This window comes from Xenopus laevis, chromosome 2L (assembly GCF_017654675.1).
Source record: "Xenopus laevis strain J_2021 chromosome 2L, Xenopus_laevis_v10.1, whole genome shotgun sequence".
NCBI lineage: Eukaryota > Metazoa > Chordata > Amphibia > Anura > Pipidae > Xenopus > Xenopus laevis.
The window spans coordinates 130,786,649-130,809,050 of NC_054373.1; the positions used below are offsets into that span (position 1 = coordinate 130,786,649).

At 37.8% G+C, this 22,402-nt stretch overlaps 1 protein-coding gene across 1 annotated transcript; it reads left to right on the forward strand.

The window, feature by feature from the left end:
* The first annotated feature begins 1,945 nt into the window (after positions 1-1,945).
* MGC130644 (uncharacterized protein) lies at positions 1,946-22,059 on the forward strand. The gene is given in 9 exon segments (NM_001096352.1): positions 1,946-2,162; positions 3,245-3,366; positions 5,507-5,643; positions 7,403-7,464; positions 9,457-9,656; positions 10,685-10,945; positions 12,602-12,856; positions 20,702-20,849; positions 21,177-22,059. Coding segments are annotated over 9 exon segments (1,815 nt in total). The 5' UTR covers positions 1,946-2,103; the 3' UTR covers positions 21,748-22,059.
* Positions 22,060-22,402: the final 343 nt, after the last annotated feature.

Consider the following 22,402-nt stretch of genomic DNA (forward strand, 5'->3'; position numbering starts at 1 on the left):
TTAAAAAGGAGGAAACCCAGAAACTGGTGATGTCCATGAGTTCAAGACTTCGGGATGTCATTGCCAGCAAAGGATTTTCAACCAAGTATTAGACATGAGCATTTTATTTTCAGTTTTTTAATTTGTCCAATTACTTTTGAGCCCTAAAATAAAGTGATTGGGTTAAAAAAAGGCTTCAGTTCCTCACATTTTTATGCAATCTTTTCAGGGGCGATCCTGGCCATTTTCCACCTGAGGCGGTCTTCCTTTTGCCACCCCCCACCCCTCTCCACGGCACTCAGGGCCCGCCATCAGGGTGGGACAAGTGTCCCGGGCCCGGACATGAAGGGGGGCCCGGCAGTGCTGCAGTTTTGAAAGAGCTGGGCCCGCCTTACGAGTGCCCGAACCATGCGGCCATTTCTCAAGTCCCGAATGCGGAAGTGCCAAAAAGCCGAAAAGCCGAAGCCACGAAAACAGCTGAAGCCGAACTCCCGAAGCGGCGAAAAGACCCGAAGTCAGGAAAATAGCTGAAATTGAAGTCCTGAAGTGGCGAAAAGACCCGAAGTCACTAAAACAGCCAAAATTGATGTCCTGAAGCAGCAAAAAGACCCGAATTCATGAAAACACACGACATTGAAGTTCTGAAGCCGCGAAAAGACCCGAAGTCACGAAAGGAGGCGAAGTTGAAGTCCTGAAGCCTTGAGTTCAATTCTACTGAACACCAGTTTGTTTGTTTTTTTAAATCCCCTGGCCATTATTATTTTAATATTCTATAGGCCCCTGCCACCAATTTTTTTTAAAAAAAATATTTTTCGGGCACCAATTTTTTTGTAACCTGTAAGGGGGGCCCTGGCACCAATTTTTTTTAAAAAAAATTTTGGGGCTCCAATTTTTTTTAACTTGTAAGGGGGCCCCAGCCACCAATGTTTTTTTTTCATTTTTTTTGGGGCCCCAATTTTTTTTAACTTGTAAGGGGGCCCCTGGCGCCAGTGTTTTTTTTAAAAAATATTCTTTGGGCTCCCAATTTTTTTTAACTTGTAAGGAGGGCCCTGGCGCCAATAATTTTTTTTTAAAAAAAAAAATGTTTATGGGGGGCCCTAGCGTCAATGTTGTTTTTTTTAACTTATAAGGGGGCCCTGACCATCAATAGTTTTTTATAACTTGTGTGGGGGGAGTTACTTTTTAGCGCTGATGTTGTGTGGTCTTTTAACTGTGATGTGGAGTGGGCGGGATATGGGGTGGGGCTTGTCTCCAGCGGGGCCCCAAAAATTTTGTTGTACGAGGCCCCGTGATTTCTAATGGCGGCCCTGACGGCACTCTCCTTTTCATCGCCGTAGGCGGTCAGGGGCAGTCCATGATGCTAGTGCAGAATTTCCGGGTTAAAAAACCGAAATTCATCTCTTTCTTAGTTACCAGGAACAGCATTATTGCCGCCCCAAGCAACTGGGGGGGGGTGTCTCAACTCGTATCATTGGTGGGATGCCCCCAAAATCTTTTTGTTCAACCCACTGAATTAAAGCTGAAAGCTGTGGTAATGTACAGAACCAAAATTAGAAAAAAGTTGTCACTGTCCAAAGATTTATGGGCCTAACTGTACGTAGTCATTCCTTTCATTCTTAGATGTTACTGTCCCTTTAAAATACAAAACACGTGAGCCTTCTATTTTATAAACAAAACAATACTCAGAATGCTCTATTTATGTGGCCTGTGAATGATAAAATATAGGTGTATATAACCCATTGAAGAATCTATTCTCTCTTTGAATAGCCCACAAAATTAACAATACGTTCGGTTGTCAAGGCATTTTCTGATTAGAGTGAGGGGGGCGTATCCTGTATTGGGTTGCCAAGGAAGTCGAACTTTGGGGATTTGCGCGTCGCCCTCCTTTTTTGACTGCGTGATGACGGTCGACGTACCCCCGTAGTGCCGTGCTTGTAGACCGCCGCCATGTTGTAGTGCTGCGTTTCATGGTTGCTGTTGGTGGTGTGGTAACTTTTTCCCCTCACCATACATGTATATAAGGGACACATTCACCCGCAGCTGTAGACAGGGTGAATTGGACAAGGGCACAGAAGCTGCAGAATTCAGAGTCTTTCCTCTGCCGCGTCCGGGGAAAACGCAGACATGATCATAGAGGATCAGGAGGCATTGAAACATTGGTTGTCAAAGAATCTAGAGCCAATGTGAGTGTATATTGTGGCGTCTTGCAAGCGCTGGGTGTATTGCTCTTTGCAGCTCGCTGCGGGGCCTTTTTGTATGTAGAGGCCAGAAAACGAATGCACGAACCAGATTAAAGAAATAAAATTTTTTGGCGCGGGGTTGATTTTAGTGCAGTGAACCAATTTTGTTGTGGTTCTTAAGTCCAGTAGGCCTGTACTAGATATACAGTTCCAATTAGCGCACTGTCTTCTGGGAGTTGTAGTTTAGAAGCTGCATACCTCCCAACATTTTGGAAGTAAAAAGAGGGACAATTTTTTCCCGCACGTAGCGCATCAATTTTTTGACCACACCCTTCTGTGGCCACACCCCCTAATTACCATGCTTGTTTTACAAAATTTGGCAGGTTATGAAAGTTTGAAAATATTTCTCCTTATCTAAACTGTGTTTTTGTGTCTCAAAATTGTTACAAAGTATCTTATTTGCACCTGTAGCTGTTCTGCACTCTCTGCTAAAAGCCAATTAATTGAGAAACTTTGTTTCTTTTTCTGGCTGTTCAGTGCATAGAAAGAGGGACTTTCCAGTACAAATGAGGGATTGCAGGTTGAGCTGTCAAAAGAGGGACTGTTCCTCCGAAAAAGGGACAGTTGGGAGGTATGAAGCTGAAGGACCACGAAACGCGACTTGCGACGTTGCAGTCGACTTTGAGTTTTTAGCTGTAACAGGCTGTAAAGTGCAGATCCACTCATCCTTGTACAGTGAAGCAAATTAGAAGTCAAAGCAGCTGCAAAATACACAGCAATTAACCATTGCGGTGTTCTTAAATCTATTTGTAATTATATAACTGGTACTCACAGCTGATACAGCCTGTAGTCTCTGCACTGCTGGTTTTGACTCTTGCAACAGAAGCCAGTTTGGCAAATGAATGGAGAATATTTGTTTCTAGAGTGACTTCCGCCATTCAGCAATTCTTGCACATCCATGTAGTGCCAGACATTAATAATAATAATAATAATAATAATAATAATCACTGCACTGTTCTGCATAGTAGGTTAGTTTTTTTTTTTTTGAGAATTTGCACTTACTCAAATTTTTATATATATTATAGTTGTGATGCAACTGACCCGTCCGCCCTTGCAAAATATGTACTTGCATTATTGAAGAAGGACAAGAGTGACCAAGAGCTAAGGGCTATATGCTTTGATCAACTTGATGTATTTCTTCAAAAAGGTAAAACTGTAGGGGGGGAGACAAATAGCTGAGTTCATTTTTGTATTATCTTTTAAAGGAACAGTAACAACAAAAATATGCAAGTGCTTTAAAGTAATATAAATATAATGTACTGTTGCCCTGTACTAATACAAGTGATGTTTGCTTTAGAAAGACCACTATAATTTATATGATTAGGCTGCTGTGGGTAGCTATGGGAACATCCATTCAAGCTGAAAAAGGATAAAAGGCTCAGCTTACTTAGCAGATAATAAACTCTGTAATTGAATACAATAGTATTCTACAAAGTGCATCTGTTATCTGCTATGTAACCTGTGCCTTGAATGGCTGCACCATGGCTAGTCAGCAGCTTGTTTATATGAACTATAGCAGTCTTTCGGAAGCAAATATACCATTTTTACCAGTGCATGGGCAACACTGCATTATATTTGTATCACTTTAAAACACTTTTGCTTGTTGTTGTTACTGTTCCTTTAAACATTCTCTGTAGGGATGCAGCGAATCATTTGTGATAGATTTGTCTGAATACCGATCCAAACCCTAATTTGCATATATAGGTTGGGATTATCAAACTGAATTCTGGATTTGGTGCATCCCTAGTTCTCTGCATGAGTAACTATTACCGAACTATAGCCTGGAAAGAGTAAGACTAGAAAAATTGTGTCTTATGTACTACAATCTTTGATTCATCATAGAGGTTGAGCATCCCTAAAATAGCTGCCCATCTATTGAATATGGTTGGGCGTAATGATTATTCTAATATTCTAACTTGCTGTTGATCAACTAAGCACAGGGATCAAAACGGTCGCAAAAAGCAAAGTTATGTGTTTCAGAGCAGCTGATGCTATACTGCTGAATTCTTCTCAACTTCACTGGTCTTTATGCTGCCATGTAATATAAATCTGAATTTTGATCAGCCTTGTGATCTTTTGCTTTTAGAGGCCATACAATATTTTAATATGTTTCCTATGTTAAAGTAATGGGCTAGTGACAGTAAAGTAGAATACGTCTCTAACTTCGATTTTCAATATCTTTACTTTAAAGCCACATGCCTTAAAGTAAGATGAGCAGATTATCAATTTTAATACCTCTTTAAATAGGAGTACAGAAAAATAGGTACTGTTTTGATGCATTTTAATTAATTTTGTCCTTCAAGAGATGTTTTTCATGATTCCTTTTGAAAAGTTTGATCTTTTGATCAGTTATCAAATTTGTATGCTTTAGAGTGCATTGGCCTTTGTGCAAGAGGATGGTGTGCAAAAATGTACAAATCATACTTGTAAAATTAGCTATTACAGTTGCACTGATTAGTAATTTAGTTCTGATGTGCATTGCATGACTGCAATTGAATGAGTGCAGTCAGCAATTTGTATCACTGCAGCATAGAGTATTATTATTAGAGTATTATAATTGTTTCTAAACAGATGGGTTACAGTTTAGTTATAGATCTTTTAATAACCTTTTGCGGTTCTAAACTAAAAATTACATTTGACAAATCATCTCAGTAAATCAGACCCTATGCTTAGGTGACTGAGGGTAGAGTCCTGTGCGGGTCCAGACAGGCAGACCTGTCCCTGACCCGGACCCGCTGACCACCATACTGACCCGCATTTGGCACCCAGTATGTTCCTCTACCCGACCCAGCCCACAAATAGTAACTTACTTTCCTTCCTGGGACCTGCAAAACTGGAATTGACATCGCAACGCGTGAGAAATTTTGCCATATGCTTGGGAGGGTGGGGGTAGATGGTAGGGACTAGTCCTGTGCTTGAGATGGGTATCCAGATGGGTTACTCGTGGACTATCCACACAATTGTGTAAATGTTGTACCCGTAACCTGGACCCGGGGTGGACTGTTGAGATACTAGTATCCCTTTCTGACTCATGCAGTAATTGACATAGGACAGCTAGTTGATAAACTTTACAACCACTCTCGCCTGTGCACTCTCACAGTTTGAGTTACTTGGAGCTCAGCAGTGGTGTCTTTGGGCTTACCTGCTGGCAAGGTTTCCCATGTAAGTCTGTCCCCAAAGGCTTAGTGACTTGCTGTGCTTATTATTAAGTTGGTTAAATGATAAACAAATTATTATATGTAGAAAATATCTTTATTTTTTAGTAATTTGTCAAATTTACATTCTAGAAACGCAGGGCTTTATGGACAGACTGTTTGATGTCTTAAAAACCAAGAGTTTTCTTCCACAACCTGATAGCACCTCAACAGCTGTCGTAAAACTGGTCACATTTGAACATCAAGAAAGAGAAATAAAGAAAGACGAGGTATTTATAATGAACAGTCTGAACTATTTAAAGCATTTTGGTGACACACAACTAGAATGTGGGTACATTATTCATGTGAGGGATTTTTCTTTTTGGTTAAATCTTCCATAAATTTTATCCTTGACTTCACAGCTTCCCCATTTATACTTTTAAATATGAAAAAATAGTCTAAGCAATTAAAAGTGACTCCATGCACGCCTTCATACACATATTTTTACTCGGGCTATATGTGCTGGAAGTGTCAGTTTTTGTTGCTTGTGACCTATGTATTTCCTCTGGGATTTGAAAGCTGGCCATGCACAGGCAGACGTAGTCGGCACTCTGTGAATGATCTTATTGTCTTAACGATTGTTTGTACAAACAATTCACCCATCCATGGTAAACAATATTTGAGGAGACCTTGGTTGTATCTTTATGTAGGCTGCAGGATCTTACGTATATTAAACAATGGCTGTCTGTCCCTTTGTTTACTTTTGCAAAACGCATGTGCAATGAACAACTGGTTAACAATGATTATCTGACTACTATCCACTGACCAATTTCATTGACTCACGGTGAAACTTTCGAAACTGTTGGAACAATTTTGTTAGAACAATAAGATTGTCTGCCTCCCCATCAATGTAACACTAAAACAATAAGTAGACGATTGTATTGTATTGTGCTAAAATCGGTAATTTCACACTACTAAATCTGCCTGTGTATGGCCACCTTAAAGGAAAACTATACCGCCCAAACAATTTAGGTGTCTATAAAAAGATATTGCATAAAACAGCTTATATGTAAAACCCTGCTTCATGTAAATAAACCATTTTCATAATAATATACTTTTCTAGTAGTATGTGCCATTGGGTATACATAAATAGAAAATTGCCATTTTAAAAAACAAGGGCCACCTCCTGGGATTGTACGATTCGCTGTGCACACAAACAAACTATACTTCTTAGGTCACATGAGCCAATTAACAGACAGTTCTGTCTTTTGCTTCCACACTTCTTCCTGTTACAGTTAGAGTTGTAATATTTCTGGTCAGGTGATCTCTGATGCAGCTCATAGACCATCAGTAAATGGTGGGTCAAGGCAAGAGATGTAAAAGAGCAATATTTACTTAAATATATATTCCAGTTGTGTAAGATTCTTTAATATGCTGCTTAATATGATATAAACTGTCTGTTGCTTAGGTATTCATTTTGGGGTATAGTTTTCCTTTAAATGTCATGGCTGTAGCATATAAGAACACACACACTTACTTTATAAATATATTTAGGGATGCTAATTGGAATGCTGATTTATTTTGCTTGTAAGAACCCAAAGCAGCATGTCACTTTCTATATTAGATTTTAGCCTCTTAAGTGGAAGAAATATCAAAAGCCATAGACATTTCCAAATTAAAATAATAGGCAAAATGTGTGTACATCAAAAGCCCTGTTTATAGTTATTGTTAATTTGGGTTGAAAAAAGTGTATCAAGTTCAACCTCTCCAAACAAACCCAAGTGCACATACATGCACACATTTACCAACCTAGCTATACACTCAAATTTTTAAACGGAAATCGATATATAAATGTATGTGTGTTACTAACACACACAACACACACACTGGGAAGTACACAATATAGCTCTAATTATTAAACAACATTCTCATTCCAGAGTGAATATTATCGTCACTTACATTTCATTAACATTGTATTTTGTTTTAAAAATTATTGAAATCTGAAATGTTCTCTTTTTCGCCTTCTTTGCTTACCTTAAAAACGAGAAGAAAGCATCTTGGAGATTAAACCCAAGTCCTCAGCCTTCTAGCACCCATCCCAAAGAAACCAGGTAATTTCAACTCACTTAAAATGCCTTTTGCTGACTAGGTAAATCGGGCTGATGTGGGCAAACATGCATACTATACTATCCATACATTGTGTGAGCATGAATCAGTAGTGATGCCTGGACTTGTATTTTGGTGAATACAAGTCCTCGAATAGGGCTAAATGGTAAACATGGGCTGATCTCTTATGTACTCTGGTTGATCTTTCCACGCACTGAACAGTCGGAGAGTGTACTGCATGTGGTCGCCTTCCTATTGTTTGATCCTCTTTAATTCCTCATCTGGTGATGCACTATGAACTTGCTGACATGGTACATTGGCAGGTGAAATTATCAAACCTGCCCAATCTTGTGAGCATGTGTAAAGTGTTCTGGGCATATACTGTGTTGGAAAGAACCACCTTTGTGTTGCTTATAATGAGTATGCTTGCTTAGAGGAAGAGGCCCACCTTAAGGTGGCCATAGACACACAGATCATATTGTACAAATCGAGGATTCGTGCGATTTTTGGATCGTGTGTGGCGTGTGCCGACATCTTTCGTCCGGCAGAGATCAGTCATTTGGCCGATCGTCAGGGTTGATTTTGACCCGACCGATCCCGCCGGAGCCCATTGCGCAGCGTAATCGGATCGTTCGGCCATATGGCCGAACAATCAGATTACCCCTGATATAGCCATGCTCGTTAATGGCATATCAGGGAAAGATCCGCTCGTTTGGCGATGTTGCCAAACGAGCGGATCTTTGCGTCTATGGTCACCATTAGCTTGTTAAGAAGCCTTTAGATAGTCTTGTACATGTTTAAAAGTGTTATCTTTCTGCGTTGTGTAGTTGGACTCGTATTCGGCCTGTATCTGATTATATTTTGTTGACATGCTCTGAAGAGCTTATATTGCCTTGAGATGGCAGGATTATTGTTTCATTCAAAAACATATACACCAGTAAGATTAGAACCCTAAGCACAAGGTACCTGTAAACGGTCTCTAAAATGCCACACACTTGCATTTTCATGATATACTTGCAGATTGTAATAGTGTGTAAAAAAATAAAGGTAGAAATTGCTTTAGTGTGGCAGTGTATAATTATTAGCAAGGACAACTGACAAATCATAATATTGAATTTTATCACACAAGGGAAAACAGAAAAAGAAGTAACTCAGATCGAGAAAGCTGCTCCATACAAAATTCGTTCAGAACAGGACTTCCAGTCCTGGCTCCACCACATTTAAGTAGTAACAAAGTTCAGATAATAAAAAACACAAGGTTAGTATTAGCAGTTGTAGTTTAACAATTTCATTACAACATGTGTTTCTAATAATTGGTTATATATTTTTGTGCTTATGACTTAAAATGAAAAAGGTTATACTGTAGATTCATGTTAGTGACCTGGCAGTTCATAATGTAAATACAGCCTGCTAGGGCCTTAGGGTAAGGTAGTAATCCATTAAAAGGATGCAGATATGCTCTGCACAGCCTTATTGTCCGAAATATGCTACAGAATATGCTTCAAAACCTTGTGTACCAATGGAATCTAGAAAGACTGATGGATAGCTTAGCAATTGTTGGTACTTGATACTATGTTAATATCACCAATCCCATTATAACAGTGAGATAAACAGAGTTGCAGCAAGTAATACTGTTAGATTTGCATACTTCATAGAAGACAAAGGTATGCCACATAGAAGACAAAGGTATGCCACAGCTCTCTTCACTTCTATATTTTTCATAATTTTTTAAACATTATTATCAGTTGTCAAGGCATAAGATGCACAGACATTAAGTCACACATAATGGGTCATATTCTCTTTAGACTGAGTTATGCATAAGGGAAAATGTATATACCTAACAGTTGTAAGAATGTTTGTTAAATTCACTTTTGAACTGAAAGTTCGTGGGTATCGAAATGATAAAAATCTAAATGTGCATTTCCCCAAACAATTTAACACACTAACAGAAAATGCAACATGGAAAGGTACAGTAATTTGTGTTTTTCTTTCTCCAGCAGTAGAGATGATCGAAACAGAGATGACCATTTTCGTAAAAGGGAGTATGAGAGGAATGTACTTCGGAGAGATTCATACAGAGACCGGTATAACCGACGTCGAGGTAGAAGTTATAGCAGAAGCCGAAGTCGCAGCCGGAGTAAGGAGAGGCATCGTGATAGAGACAGGGATAGGAATTGTAGCAGAACAGGAAGTAGAGGTACATGTAAACACTTTCTTAACTTATCTTTTAGTGGAATTTTCTGATATGTTTCATAAAGTTTATTTTCTGAATGTTATGTTAAATCAGGCCTTATATTGCCAGTATATACAAAACATAATTTTGAGACCTCTGTCGTAACCACTTAAGTATATGCTGCAGGAAGCTTATTTGGCACCTTATGTACAAAACAACAGGCCCCATTTAACATGTGAAAGGCAGGGTGCAAAGTTTAAAAACAGACATAAGCCACTATTTCTGGCTAAATTAATTGTCAAAGGTCAAAAGGCCACCCCCATGAATACGGAGGAAAGACACATAAGCGTCATTCTCAGCCCCTACCAATTCCCTAACTTGTGTGTTTTATCAATGGAGAATGTCAATTGGGGAGTGTATAGTAGCCCTTGGTTGTCAGTTGAGGTGTAGATGATTTTTTTAGAGGTTACCACTGGACTTATCCCCCCCCCCCAAAAAAAGAAACCACTATAAAAACATGCAAGGACTGATAGCCATTGATAGGAAACCGTTGTAGGTGGAGCACATGGGAATGTTGTGCAAGGAATGTGATGCTGCCATATTGGGTGATGTGTTGACTTATGTTGCCACCGATACATGACCTATGCGAGTGGCCCCCAAAAAGGGCCAACATGGATATGTATGGCAGGTGAGGATCTGGCCTAGTGTTAGCCCTGATCTATAGTATATACTATGCTGCAAACAATTTAATGTATATTTCTAGTATACTCGTTTTTTTTTCAATCTGATCATCCCATTTAATGGGAATGAAAACCCAGTATAAATGCATTTCTTTTGTTTTTGCCATCAGTATTTTTTTTTTTTAGCTGCACTATAAATGTACAGTAAGAAATATGGGTTGTCATTTAAAGTTTGTCATTATAACATTAGATTCAAAGAAATCAGGCCTTTTCATAGGTACTGCATAAGAAGCCTATTTACTATATTTGTTTGCTTGTTGACAGCCATATTTTTAAACAGTAATGTTTTTCACATACATCTTTTTACCACAGATAAGGATTCCGGAAAGCCAAAGTCTGACCCTGTCAGACCAGACCCAGTAGACAACAGTTACGCCTCAGGATCTTCTGTTCCTCATGTCGGAACTGCCCATTTTCCAGTTCCAGCTCTAAGCAGTACAATTACAGTAATTACTCCATCCCATCATGGCAACCGCTCAGCTGAAAACTGGCCAGAATTTCATGAAGATCAAGTGGACCACAATAGTTATGGTAGACCACAGATACAGAAAAAACGATGCACAGACTATGATGGTATGCATGTAAAAGGGGGATTGGTTTTACAGCCTAGCTCAGATCCAGAAGGCCTTGCATATAATTTTCTAAGCAGAACTGATTCTACTTAAGATGTTTTTTTTCATGTTATTTAGTTTTTGCGCAGTTTGGAATATGCCAACTAAGGATCGCATGCACTTCTGGATTTAGATCTTTTGTGTTAGATTCATTATTTGGCCGAGTAAAAAATTAAATTTATTGTTTTTACATAGATATAAACTAACCTTTTTTATGCAAGTCTTAAAACTAGATCACGAGAAGGCATTTAAACGAATCAAGTCTATAACATAATGACTTGTTCATTTATTTATTGAGCATAAAGTTCCCAAAGTTACATATTTTGTGTGGCAAATTTATGTGAATATCTAGGATTCTCAAGTCATGTAAAGGGGAAATAAGTCAGGTATTTTAATCAATGGCATGAGAATCAGGTGAGTGTGGGTCTTCTCTATTCAAATCTTGATAGCTCATTTGTGAAAGCATGACATGGCTCAAACATGATTGATCCCCATCAGACTAGGAAAGATTACTATTTCTAAATAGTTTTGAGTCCATTGTCAGGCAGTTGGTGTACAAATTCAGCCCCATTGTCAACCTCCCCAAGAATGGTCAACCCAAAGATCCCACCAAGAGCAAGGTGTGTAATACTCAAGGAGATCTTGAAGGTCTCATCTGTCATCAGGAAAACCATGAACAACAATGGTGTGCTTGATAGGTTTGCATGGAGAATGTCACTGCTATAAATCAAGTCGGATAAGTCAGAAGGCAATTGGATGAATGTTCTGTTTGACTGATGCCCGCGAAATAGAACTTTTTGGCTTGAATGAAAAGTTGTTTGGTAAAAGGAAATACATTATGGCTTAAGAACCCTATCCAGTCTGAAACATGATGGTGGTTGTTTCATTGTTTGGCCTGCTTTGCTGCCTCTAGACCAGGATAGCTTACAGTCAGTGATGGAAATATAATTTTTTTTTTTTTTTTGTATCCGCAAATTCTGCAAGAAAGTGCATCATGCCGCAAGACAACCCTAAACAAGTCGATTAACCAAAGAATAGTTAAAGCAAAACTGTTAATATTTTGAAAATGGCCAGATCCAAGTCCTGACCAAAGTCCTATAGAAATGTTTTGAAGAGACTTGAAGCTAGCACTTCATATAAGGAAGACCTCCAACTGTTCTGTAAGAAGAAATTGGCTAAACTCCTCCCAAACCGACATGCAGGACACATAAAGCAAAGATTTACATAATTTTGCCAAACACAGATATAGAAACTTTGGATCATGTGTTTTATTACTCGTGTGTTTGTATTCTCATTATCTAATTTTAAGACAGAAACGGATAACATTTAGTTTATATTTATTCAAAAGGGTTCACAAACTTCAAAGTGCCACTGTAAACTAAACCTAAAGTACTTTGGTAAATCACTGCTGCCTTTAATAAATGAACTCAATAAATTCACTCAAAACAGAGTTGTAGATTTGGTTTTGCTGAATCCCAAACAACATACTGAATTGCGTTGCTAAAAAATGACTTGAATACTGTGACAGATTTATATAAATATGCGTTGTCATGTTTTAGAAATCTATTTTGTGTTTGTATTATTTTTAATAGATTATGCTTTTCTTTTTTTTCCTCAGAAAAGGGATTTTGCATGAGAGGGGAAATGTGTCCTTTTGATCATGGTAGCGATCCAGTTGTTGTAGAAGATGTTAACCTACCTGGCATACTACCATTCCCAGCACAACCTCCTGTTGTAGAAGGACCTCCTCCACCAGGCTTTCCGCCACCAGGCTTTCCTCCACCACCATCTATTTTGACACCGCCCCCTGTAAACCTGCAACCTCCTGTTCCACCACCTGGGCCACTACCTCCCAGTCTTCCACCAGTCACAGGTATTTAATAAATTAAGCAACATATGCAATTCTGACATTACCCTTTAATCCTTTAAGTGCAAGATATCACAGAATGTGTGGTACTTGCATGGAAGTACTATTTTACCAGTGTCATAGATTCTGTATCTTCTGGATTGCATACTGTTCACTTCATCACTGTCAAGTGGTAACCCCTAATCCAGATCAAATAGAAATGTGGCTTTTAAAGGGTTAAAGCATGCTCTGTACAGGGTACATCTGTAATTAAGTTTGGACCTGTTACTTGGTCTTTCGATGAATTGGATTATTGCTCCTTATTGTGGGAGTATTTTTCCAAATAGTATTCTCAAGTTTTGTAACATGCTTCATATTATATTATTTGAAGCTGGAACTTCAAACAAATGTTGTTTGTACTTGTTACAAAATGGTGTACAAACAATTATTCCCTACTGAAAATGCATTAAAAGAGACATGATCTGACCAGTTGAGTTCAGAAAACAATGAGCAAAGCAAAACATTTCTGGGCTAGCCCCTTTGTCAGGTGAGTTTAGAAAACAATACATTCTGTGTGTGGCTTATGATTATCTGTAAAGAAGAAAAGGTACTATTATCTATGAGCTATGCTTCACTGGCAGCTCCAGCTCATAGGATAAGCCTATCTAAAGCTCCCCATAGATTCTTCTTGCCGAACGACCGATTTTAGGGAAGTCCGACCAATCCTTCGAAATTATTTTGCGGTTAGTGGGATTCGAACGTTTGTACATCTTACGATTTTTCGTCCGACATCTGTCAGGAAATTGATCGGCCAGGTCAAAAAGTCTTTGTCGGTCCCAGTGCAATCTATCTATGTTTGCAGGGCCAAGCAGGCAACTCCCATTTGTTTTCCTGTCAAATTGGTTGATGGTCAATTCGTACGATCGTTCCGAGAAAATCATGGTCTCACGATGAGGATCTGATCTTTTAAAAATCTCAACATCTATGGCCAGCTTAAGGTCAGAAGCCCTCATCATCCTTGCCAATTTGCCTCTGTTTTCTTGTCTCATTAACATGCTTTTTAGATTAACGCTAATTTGTTCGATGGCAGTTTCTCATAAATCTCCATTGTCTTAAATCTGTGATTCTGTGCAATGAGCACTACCAGGAACTTGAGCATGTGGATAAATATTCAGTCAGAACAGCAGCATCTGTCAGTGATGAAACTCTCATTGACTGCATCAGTGACCCTCCTGAAGGCTTGCCTCCTTTTAGAGTAGCCAATAGAAAACCTATCTGGCTGCCATAGTGATGCAGGCTGGCTCAAGTTGGAGGAACAAAACCCACTGTCAAGTGCTGTTTGTTAGACTTCTTTTGTTCAGTGCTGAGTGGTATTTGTTCCTTACTTGTTTGCCTGTATAGGCCAGCATCATCATTTGCCTGCCTGCAGTTTTGGGGTCAGTGAGCCAGATAAATATAGCACATGCACACAAGCAGCACATCCACCATCTTTGTGACATTGGAACAAGGAAATAGCTAATAGAGCTGCAGGAATTTCTTCTATGAACACACACTAATAAGCACTGAAGCGAGATAAAAAGTTAACGATTTCTACAAAATAAGAACCAAGTAGAAACTTAATTTTACATTGTTGGCAGTGTGGTCACTGAGGTTTGGTTCCATAGAATTTACAGTCCTTGGCACATCTAAATTAGGCAGAAATCACTTTACGTATAAACAGGCATTTGGAAATAAGCAATGGCAATAGGCAATTCATATATTATGTGAAACCTGTATAACAATTCACCCAGGGAATTTGGGCTTATTCGTTGTTTGGATGCATGATTCGTTCCATGCCCAAACATAGTATTCCTGCCCATGCAGCATTGATGTACATTGTGATAATTTACTTTTTTTTTATTTATTTTTTTACTTTGTCAAATACTTCAAATCCCTTGGATTCGAAAATTTCTGTAAAAATAATTTCTTTGTGTGGGGTTAAAGTACATTTTAAAGTAACGTAAAATTACTTTTGCAAATATTTATATATTCAAGTTTACATATTACATGATCTTGTTTGCATCAAACAATTATCTATTGGGTGGCCAGAACAGGAGTGTAGATCGGTTGTGGACTACGTGCTGTTCTGGCTGGTAAGCTTAACTATTCCCTTTTGTTTCTCCTGCCTAGTGGTATTTTCAAAGGCAGCATCCTAGCCCCAGAACTTTTCGTAGCATGAGTTTTCCTTGATGATTTTAGTGGTAACTTGTTAAAAACTGGAGGGAGAAATCCCAGGCCCAAACCATACTCGGCACTCATTGTTCCCATGTATTCAGCCTGCCTTTTCTTTTTAGTTCCTAGTTCTAGATTGCTTGAAATTTGATCAGCTGTGTTTTGGTTTGAATGTTGAATGTGTTGTGATTTCAGTGAGTGCGATTTTGGTGTAGGCTACCTCAACAATGGCTCTCAAAATCATAATCTTACAGCTGATAAAATATGTTTGTAACTTTTACTATGGTTAAAAAGTAGAATTTAGTATTTTAGTTTGTAGCTGTGCTGTAGGATTTGGCAAAATCTTAGCACTTCTGGATCCTTTGTATTCAGTATTTAGTAAACTCCTCATTTAAAGCATTGCGCATCTGGACGTGACAATCTTTTGTTAACAGATGATGCAAATGTTTATTTTTATAAAAATGGTATGCAGCTAAAAATGATTGTATAATTGTAAAAGTCCTTGTAAAAACTTTCTAGAATTATACTAGAACCAAGTTTTTCACAGGACCATAAAATAATGGTGAAATATGGAAATACATTATATAATGGGGGGCACTAGTCACTGCAATTAAGTTTCCGTATACTGCCTTTTATTTATTTATTTATTTATTTATTTAATTAAGAAAACCAACATCGTTGCTTCCTATTCATTGCTATTTCCAGTGGACTAGGCTGTCCCCATAAAAATAGGGTGTCATAAGAAATGCCTACTTTTACGGAATTAAGGAGCACTCGGGATTCATCTGCTTAATACAAGCTATCCCTTTAGCGCTTTGATCCACTTGAAAATTTTCCGAGTTGTAGTTCGGCAGTTTCCCACGAGACTTCAGTAAATGTTAGACTAAAATCTTGCTTCTGTGCACTATTGTCCCAGTTTGCACATATGCATAAAACTATGCACAAAATCTCTTCAACATTACAGTCAGCGGAGAAAAAAATTCAGGTGCGACAAAGGCTGCGGAGCACACATTCGATGCGACGAAGGCTGCGGGGCACACATTCGATGCGATGAAGGCTGCAGGGCACACATTTGGTTAGACGGAGCCTGCGGAGCACACATTTGGTGCGACGGAGGCTGCGGAGCACACATTCAGTGCAATGTTGAAATTTAAGCATTTAAACGGGAAGAAAAACTTAGCAGTTCAGAAGCGGCAAAGTGTGACTACAAGTGGAAGGATTGCAGTTTCATGGGGTTGCCTATTCCGTTAGTTTTTTTTTGGGGGGGGGGGTGTTTTTTTTGTTTTTGTTTTTTTTTTAAATTCTCTCATGCAAGCATCACCATGTCATAAGTAAATGATTTGTAATCCGATTGTCTTTAAAAACCAGAGCATAGGCGGGGGGCGTGGCTTGCCGTGCTGCGAGATTGCCGCATAGAGCTTCAGCTCTGTGACCGTGGGCATGAGTTGAAGTACCTCAATAGGAGAGGATGGGCAAATAGACCAGAAGTAAAGGGGACACATCTGCCACCCCAGCGGTTAAAAAACTCATGCCAAAAGCGTCATTGCGCCACTATTTTTAAAGAAAAAAGATGCAGGCGTGCTTTCCAAAATGGCGGCAGTTCTGGATGCATGCAGAGGGGAGAGAGAATCACTGCAGCCTGACTCCTCAGACGCTGAAAGCGATTATGAAGAGGAGCAAGATCGAAATACTTACCTGAAAAACCTGCCTTCCAAGTCAGATATTAAGGTCATGCTGCAGGTCACATCCTCCATAAAAGAAGACCTACAGGAAATGAGACATGCTGATACTCTCTTCAAGAACAGATCACATAGAGACAAATCAAAGTAAGTTAATAACTAATCAAAAATTACTCCGTAATAAACTGCAATCACAAAATAAATAAATAGAAGATCTTAAACGCCAGATAGATGACCTAGAAAACAAACAACAAGGAGGAACAAAGAGTGAGAGGGGTCTCAGAAATGGTTAAAACTGAGGAAATACATGCTGTGCTACTGCAGATCTTCAATAATCTTCTAAATAGTCAAAAACAGTCATCCATATAAAAAGAGCACACAAAGTACCAAAAGGAGCACCCTTAAATGCACTGAGAGATATATTCTGCTGCATACACTACTTTAAAGAAAAAGAAGAAATATTACAAAAAGCAAGGGAAGCCAATCAAATAACATATGAAGATAACAGATTATCCCTATTTTAAGACATTTCTAGGTCCACGCTTGTACAAAGGAAACAACTGAAACCCCTCACTGACATTTTGAGAGGTAAAGGAATACAAGGGGGGATTCCATCCCATTCTGCCTAATTGCCAGAAAAGATGGAGTACAACATATCCTCCGCGATCCACATGATACTGAGGATATTCTACAAAAATTACAAATTGAACCATTATCTTTACCAGGATGGGATATAGTAGGAGAAAAAAGTATGGATCTGGACTTTACTTTACAGGGGGAATGGAAAACGGCTACACCCTGCCGCACACCCCCTACCCCAAGAAACAATCTGAAGCAATTTCTAAATGACTGAAATGCTGAAAACAAAATGGTAAAAATGTACGTGATTCAGTTACATACATAGTTTCTCTTACAAGTAAGAGAAATAGCCTGCCAGAAAGTAGTTCCATCCTAAAGTGCAGGCACAAGTCACATGGCTGGGAAACTGACAATATGTCTAGCCCCATGTCAGATTTCAAAATTGAATATAAAAAAAAAAATCTGTTTGTTCTTTTGAGAATTGGATTTCAGTGCAGAAGTCTTTGTGGAGTAGCACTATTAACTGATGCATTTTGAAAAAAAACATGTTTTCCCATAACTATCCCTTTAATGATGTTGAAATCTTTATCTGCATTGTCTCCTTTCAATAATGTATGACATGAAAAGAAATAGAAGTGCCCTCAAGTTATACCCTCTCTATAATACTTTTAAAATAATTATCTTATTAAAGTGGCTCAGGCCTGACACGGTCAGGTTAAGAATGTGTTTAATGCCATACATGTAGACCCACCTCATGGTGATCACTTACCCCCCGATTTTATGTGACAGCTGCTACAAATTCCACAAAACCCCAGGATAGCTCCTGGTTCCGTTTTGGTGCAGCAAAACTCGCTGAAATTTTCTTTCCTCTACGTGCAAAACTTTTCCCCACTTTGTTCTACTTTCCCTTAACAGAGAGTTTATGGTTTCTATAAATAATTATGCTAGTTATTATAAAAGAGTATATTTGATAATCTATTTTCTAATGATGTTGTATTAAATGTGTTGTTTATTCACTGAATGCAAATAGATTGAATGAACCAAATAAAAGAGCTCAAATCTGTAGGGATTGCTCAAAGCAGGGGCAAAAATAGTCCTTTTACAAGAAACACACTTTAAGGAAAACAAGACCCCACAAATTCCAATGCATACATACAATTCTATTTTATGAGCAATAACCCCATTAAAAAAGCAACAGGAGTGATGAATATGCTGCACAAAAACTTGCCTTTCAAACTCATTGCCTCAAAACAAGATACAGAAGGCAGATATTTAATTATTAAAGGTATGGTGAACAATACAAAAATAACAATTGCTAATAAATATGCATCTGATTAAGGCCTAGTGAATTTTCTAAGAAAAACATTAACGGAACTATAATATTTTGCAGAAGGTATAGTTATCATGGACGGAGACCTCCGTTTAGCTCTCAACCCAACATGTAACTCATGTTCGATACAAAAGACTTAAGCAAGTATAGCAATCTTTGCTAGATGCTTGGAAACTTATAAACCCTAAAATAAGAGACTATACTCACCACTCTAAGGTTTTTAACTGCTACAACAGAATAGACTATATTTTTATTAATCAATACTGGCTACATCTGACTACTAAAGCATATATTGGAGAAATACTACTATCAGATCATGCACCAGTGATAACTGAATTTAACAAACCAAATTCCACCAAGCCAGATTACAACTGGAAACTGAACTACTTACTATATGGGGAAAAAACTTCTAACAACTAAAATACAACAAACAACAATGCTCCCAAGAGGGATCCATGCATTCCGTGGGAAAAAATTAAATGTGTGAATAGATGTCATCTCATTGCCCTGGGATCTAGGCTTAAGAAAAAAACAAGTAAAAAATCAATACTTTAATCAAAGAAATCCAACTACTAGAAAATATACACAAAGCAACATTATGGATTTTTTTTGCAACGTTTCGGGGCCACACCCCTTTATCAAGCATACATGGTTATATTCTGCACATTAAAGCCTTGGAGGTACTTTAAGTACACCACCCGCATTGGCATCGCGTCTTCATTATTTTTGTTCTACTATTCTATGCTTTATAAAGCGGCGTGGCCCAGAAACGTTGCACTTCCGCACTTTGAATTAAAGCAAGGGTTTCCCTGCAAACCAAAGCCTTGTGTGCCAGGATCTTTGTTCTATTATACTCAAATACACCACTATCTAGAAACCCTTCAAATTACCAATATTAAAAGACAATACACCTGGTGGGAAAATGTTATAGCTACCAGCACAAAGATAATCGACCATGGAAAAAGTCACAGGAGAAAAGGTAGCTACAAATTTTCTACCCAAACTGATACTCCACTACAATCAAGATACTAAAACCGTAATCACCAACAAACTTTTATTACATATGATACAAACGGCAAAATGATTCCGAAAAAATTTAAGGACCGCACACCACCAACATACCAAGACTGGATCTACCTTATGGAAGAAACCAGGAAAATGGAAGAGATCACAGCAATTATTCACAATAGAAGTACTTAATATTGGCAAATATGGTCACCATGGATAAATCATCTAAAACTGGATAAGCTATAATATAAACATCCTCAAAAGTTTAACTGTGCATCAAAACCTTTTAAATTCTGTTACATATTTGATGTAGAACTAAAATAGTAATAAGAAACCATAAAGCTCTCTTATAAAATGTACTGTTTATTTGAGATGAGAATTTATACTAGTTATCAATACTGTCATTGACTGCATATGCTCTGTTCTCCTACCCCCCTTTTTTCCTTTCTTTACATACCCCAATCTGTGAAAATCATAAATAAAGAATTTCTATAAAAAAAAAAACGGCACAGAGGCTGCCGTTTTTCACAATTTTTTTAAATAAACGTTTTTCAGTATAATTGTAATGGCTTTTTATGAGCCTGTTCCCACTACTATCTGTGTTCTGTTGGCTCTTCATGTTGTATGCTAGAAGAGACCATACTCATAAATAATGCATACAGTGCGTTATTAATGTGTGCCTAATGCAGTGGTTTCCATTAGGTCATTTTGTTTTAATGACCTCCAGAAAGTATTGCAGATGGCAGTGTTGCGTCCAAAAGAACTTTGAGGTGGAAAAACGTATTTACTAGATGTTGCAGTATGGGGAACTGTATGATCCCCAATGTCCAGGATACATATCTGAACACATATCAAAATATGATATGTGCTGAATTATTTACATTGGATGACTGTTCTATTAATAAAAGGTAAAAACTTTTTTATAATCTTTTGTGACCATTCTGCTGTGCTTTACACAGGGTGCAGTGTATCTTTCTTTTCACAGTATTTACTAGCAGAGGCGTTTATAATGTTAATTATCCTCTTTTTTTTTTTTTTTTTTTTCTTTTCTTTTTGTTTCTTCAGCAAATGAAGTCCAAGTTCGGCTTCGGTCTATTAGAGAGCAACTATCTGAATCACAATTGTGGGCTCAAAATTCTTCATTTCCAATAAAAAGGAGAAAACAAATTTACATCAATAAATCTTTTCTTAAGAAGATTATGGATCTACAAAAGTAAGTTTGAATAAATTATTTGTTTGGGTTTAGAACTGGTAGAAAATATTTTGTATTACCAATAAATCTGTTTTGTACATGAATTGTGTTTGTAATTTATGCAAGCAACATTGTTCATTAATCTAAGAAGAAAGTGATTGTACGTATTTGTACACTTCTCACTTTTTTTGTACTGCCTTTAAACACGTAAAAAAAACTTTTTTTCTTGCCCAAATTAACAAGACGGTACTCCAAATATATAATTATTTTGCATAATATATTATGTGGCCAATATAATTCCTTTGTGTGTTTTGCATTCTAAAACAAATTATGACCATATCGTTACAGAAATTCTAATATAACTAAAGAAAAAAATGCGGAGCTTCTTGAACGCTCTTATAAACATCCAGGAACTGAAGAACTTCAACTGAATGAAGGAACATCATATAATTCAGATTTATCTCTGCCATATCCCGTTGTTGCAGGCACATTGCTTAGGAAAAATGAGCATGACAACGGGGGGCCTATACAGGAGATGGAAGGGCTGTATGATCGCCACAGGTTTAATATGTTAAATAAAAGGCAGGTACACCAGGATACATTTATTCAGCCTCAGAACCCCAAAGAAGTTGATGAAGAGACTGACTTTTGCAAAACATTAATACCCTACATGCGTAGAGTTCCTCTGGATCGTAGATTAGATATGCATATTGCTGTGCTCAATTGTATATCATCTTTTTGCCAGTCTCCAACTGCTTCTGGGCAAAACCCTATGCCACCTTTCACTATTCCAACTCAGCCATGTTTAAGTGATATGCCACCTTACAGTCAGAGCACTAAGACTTGTGGATTGTATCCACAAATCTCACATGAGTCACACCGTTACATCCAATTCTGCAGAAACACTCAAAATCCATAGTCAGCCCAACAGTTTTATTCCAGTCATCTAAATCTCATCAAGAGCCAAGTCATATTAGCCTCTATTATAAACTGTTTCAGTTTCTAATCCTTTGTTTTTGTTTTGTTTTTTAAAGACTTGCACTTATTGATGTATATGTTCAATTTTTTTTCTTTTGTGCGTTGTACCTTTTAACTGTTTTCATTGGTTCTTGTTGTAAAGTTTGAATAAATTTCAGACAATCCAATAAGTGTTATACTGTTATTTTACAGCTGTTAGATTTTTGAATATTCAGTCTTTTTAAATTATAAATGCAAATTTGGTCTAAACCTATTAAATGGCCTGTCTTGAAAAGGAGCATTATGTGTAAATAATTAAAAGATAAAGACATGTCTCTAGATAAGCAAACTGTATTTAAGACAGGGTGAACTTTAAGGACCTCTCGAACCATAGATTTTTTTATCATAACTGCACAGACATCTTACTATACCCTCATGACTGTCAAACTGTGCTGGCTCCTGATTTCTTGAATGATTGCATGTAAAATCATTTATAAGCAGCTATCTCATTTAATCGCATGAAAAATGTTTCTTGTGCATTTTTGCATGCGTTGGCTGTAATAAAACGTAGGACACCAGAGCTGCATGGCCTAAAACTGCAAACCAAACATATTTGA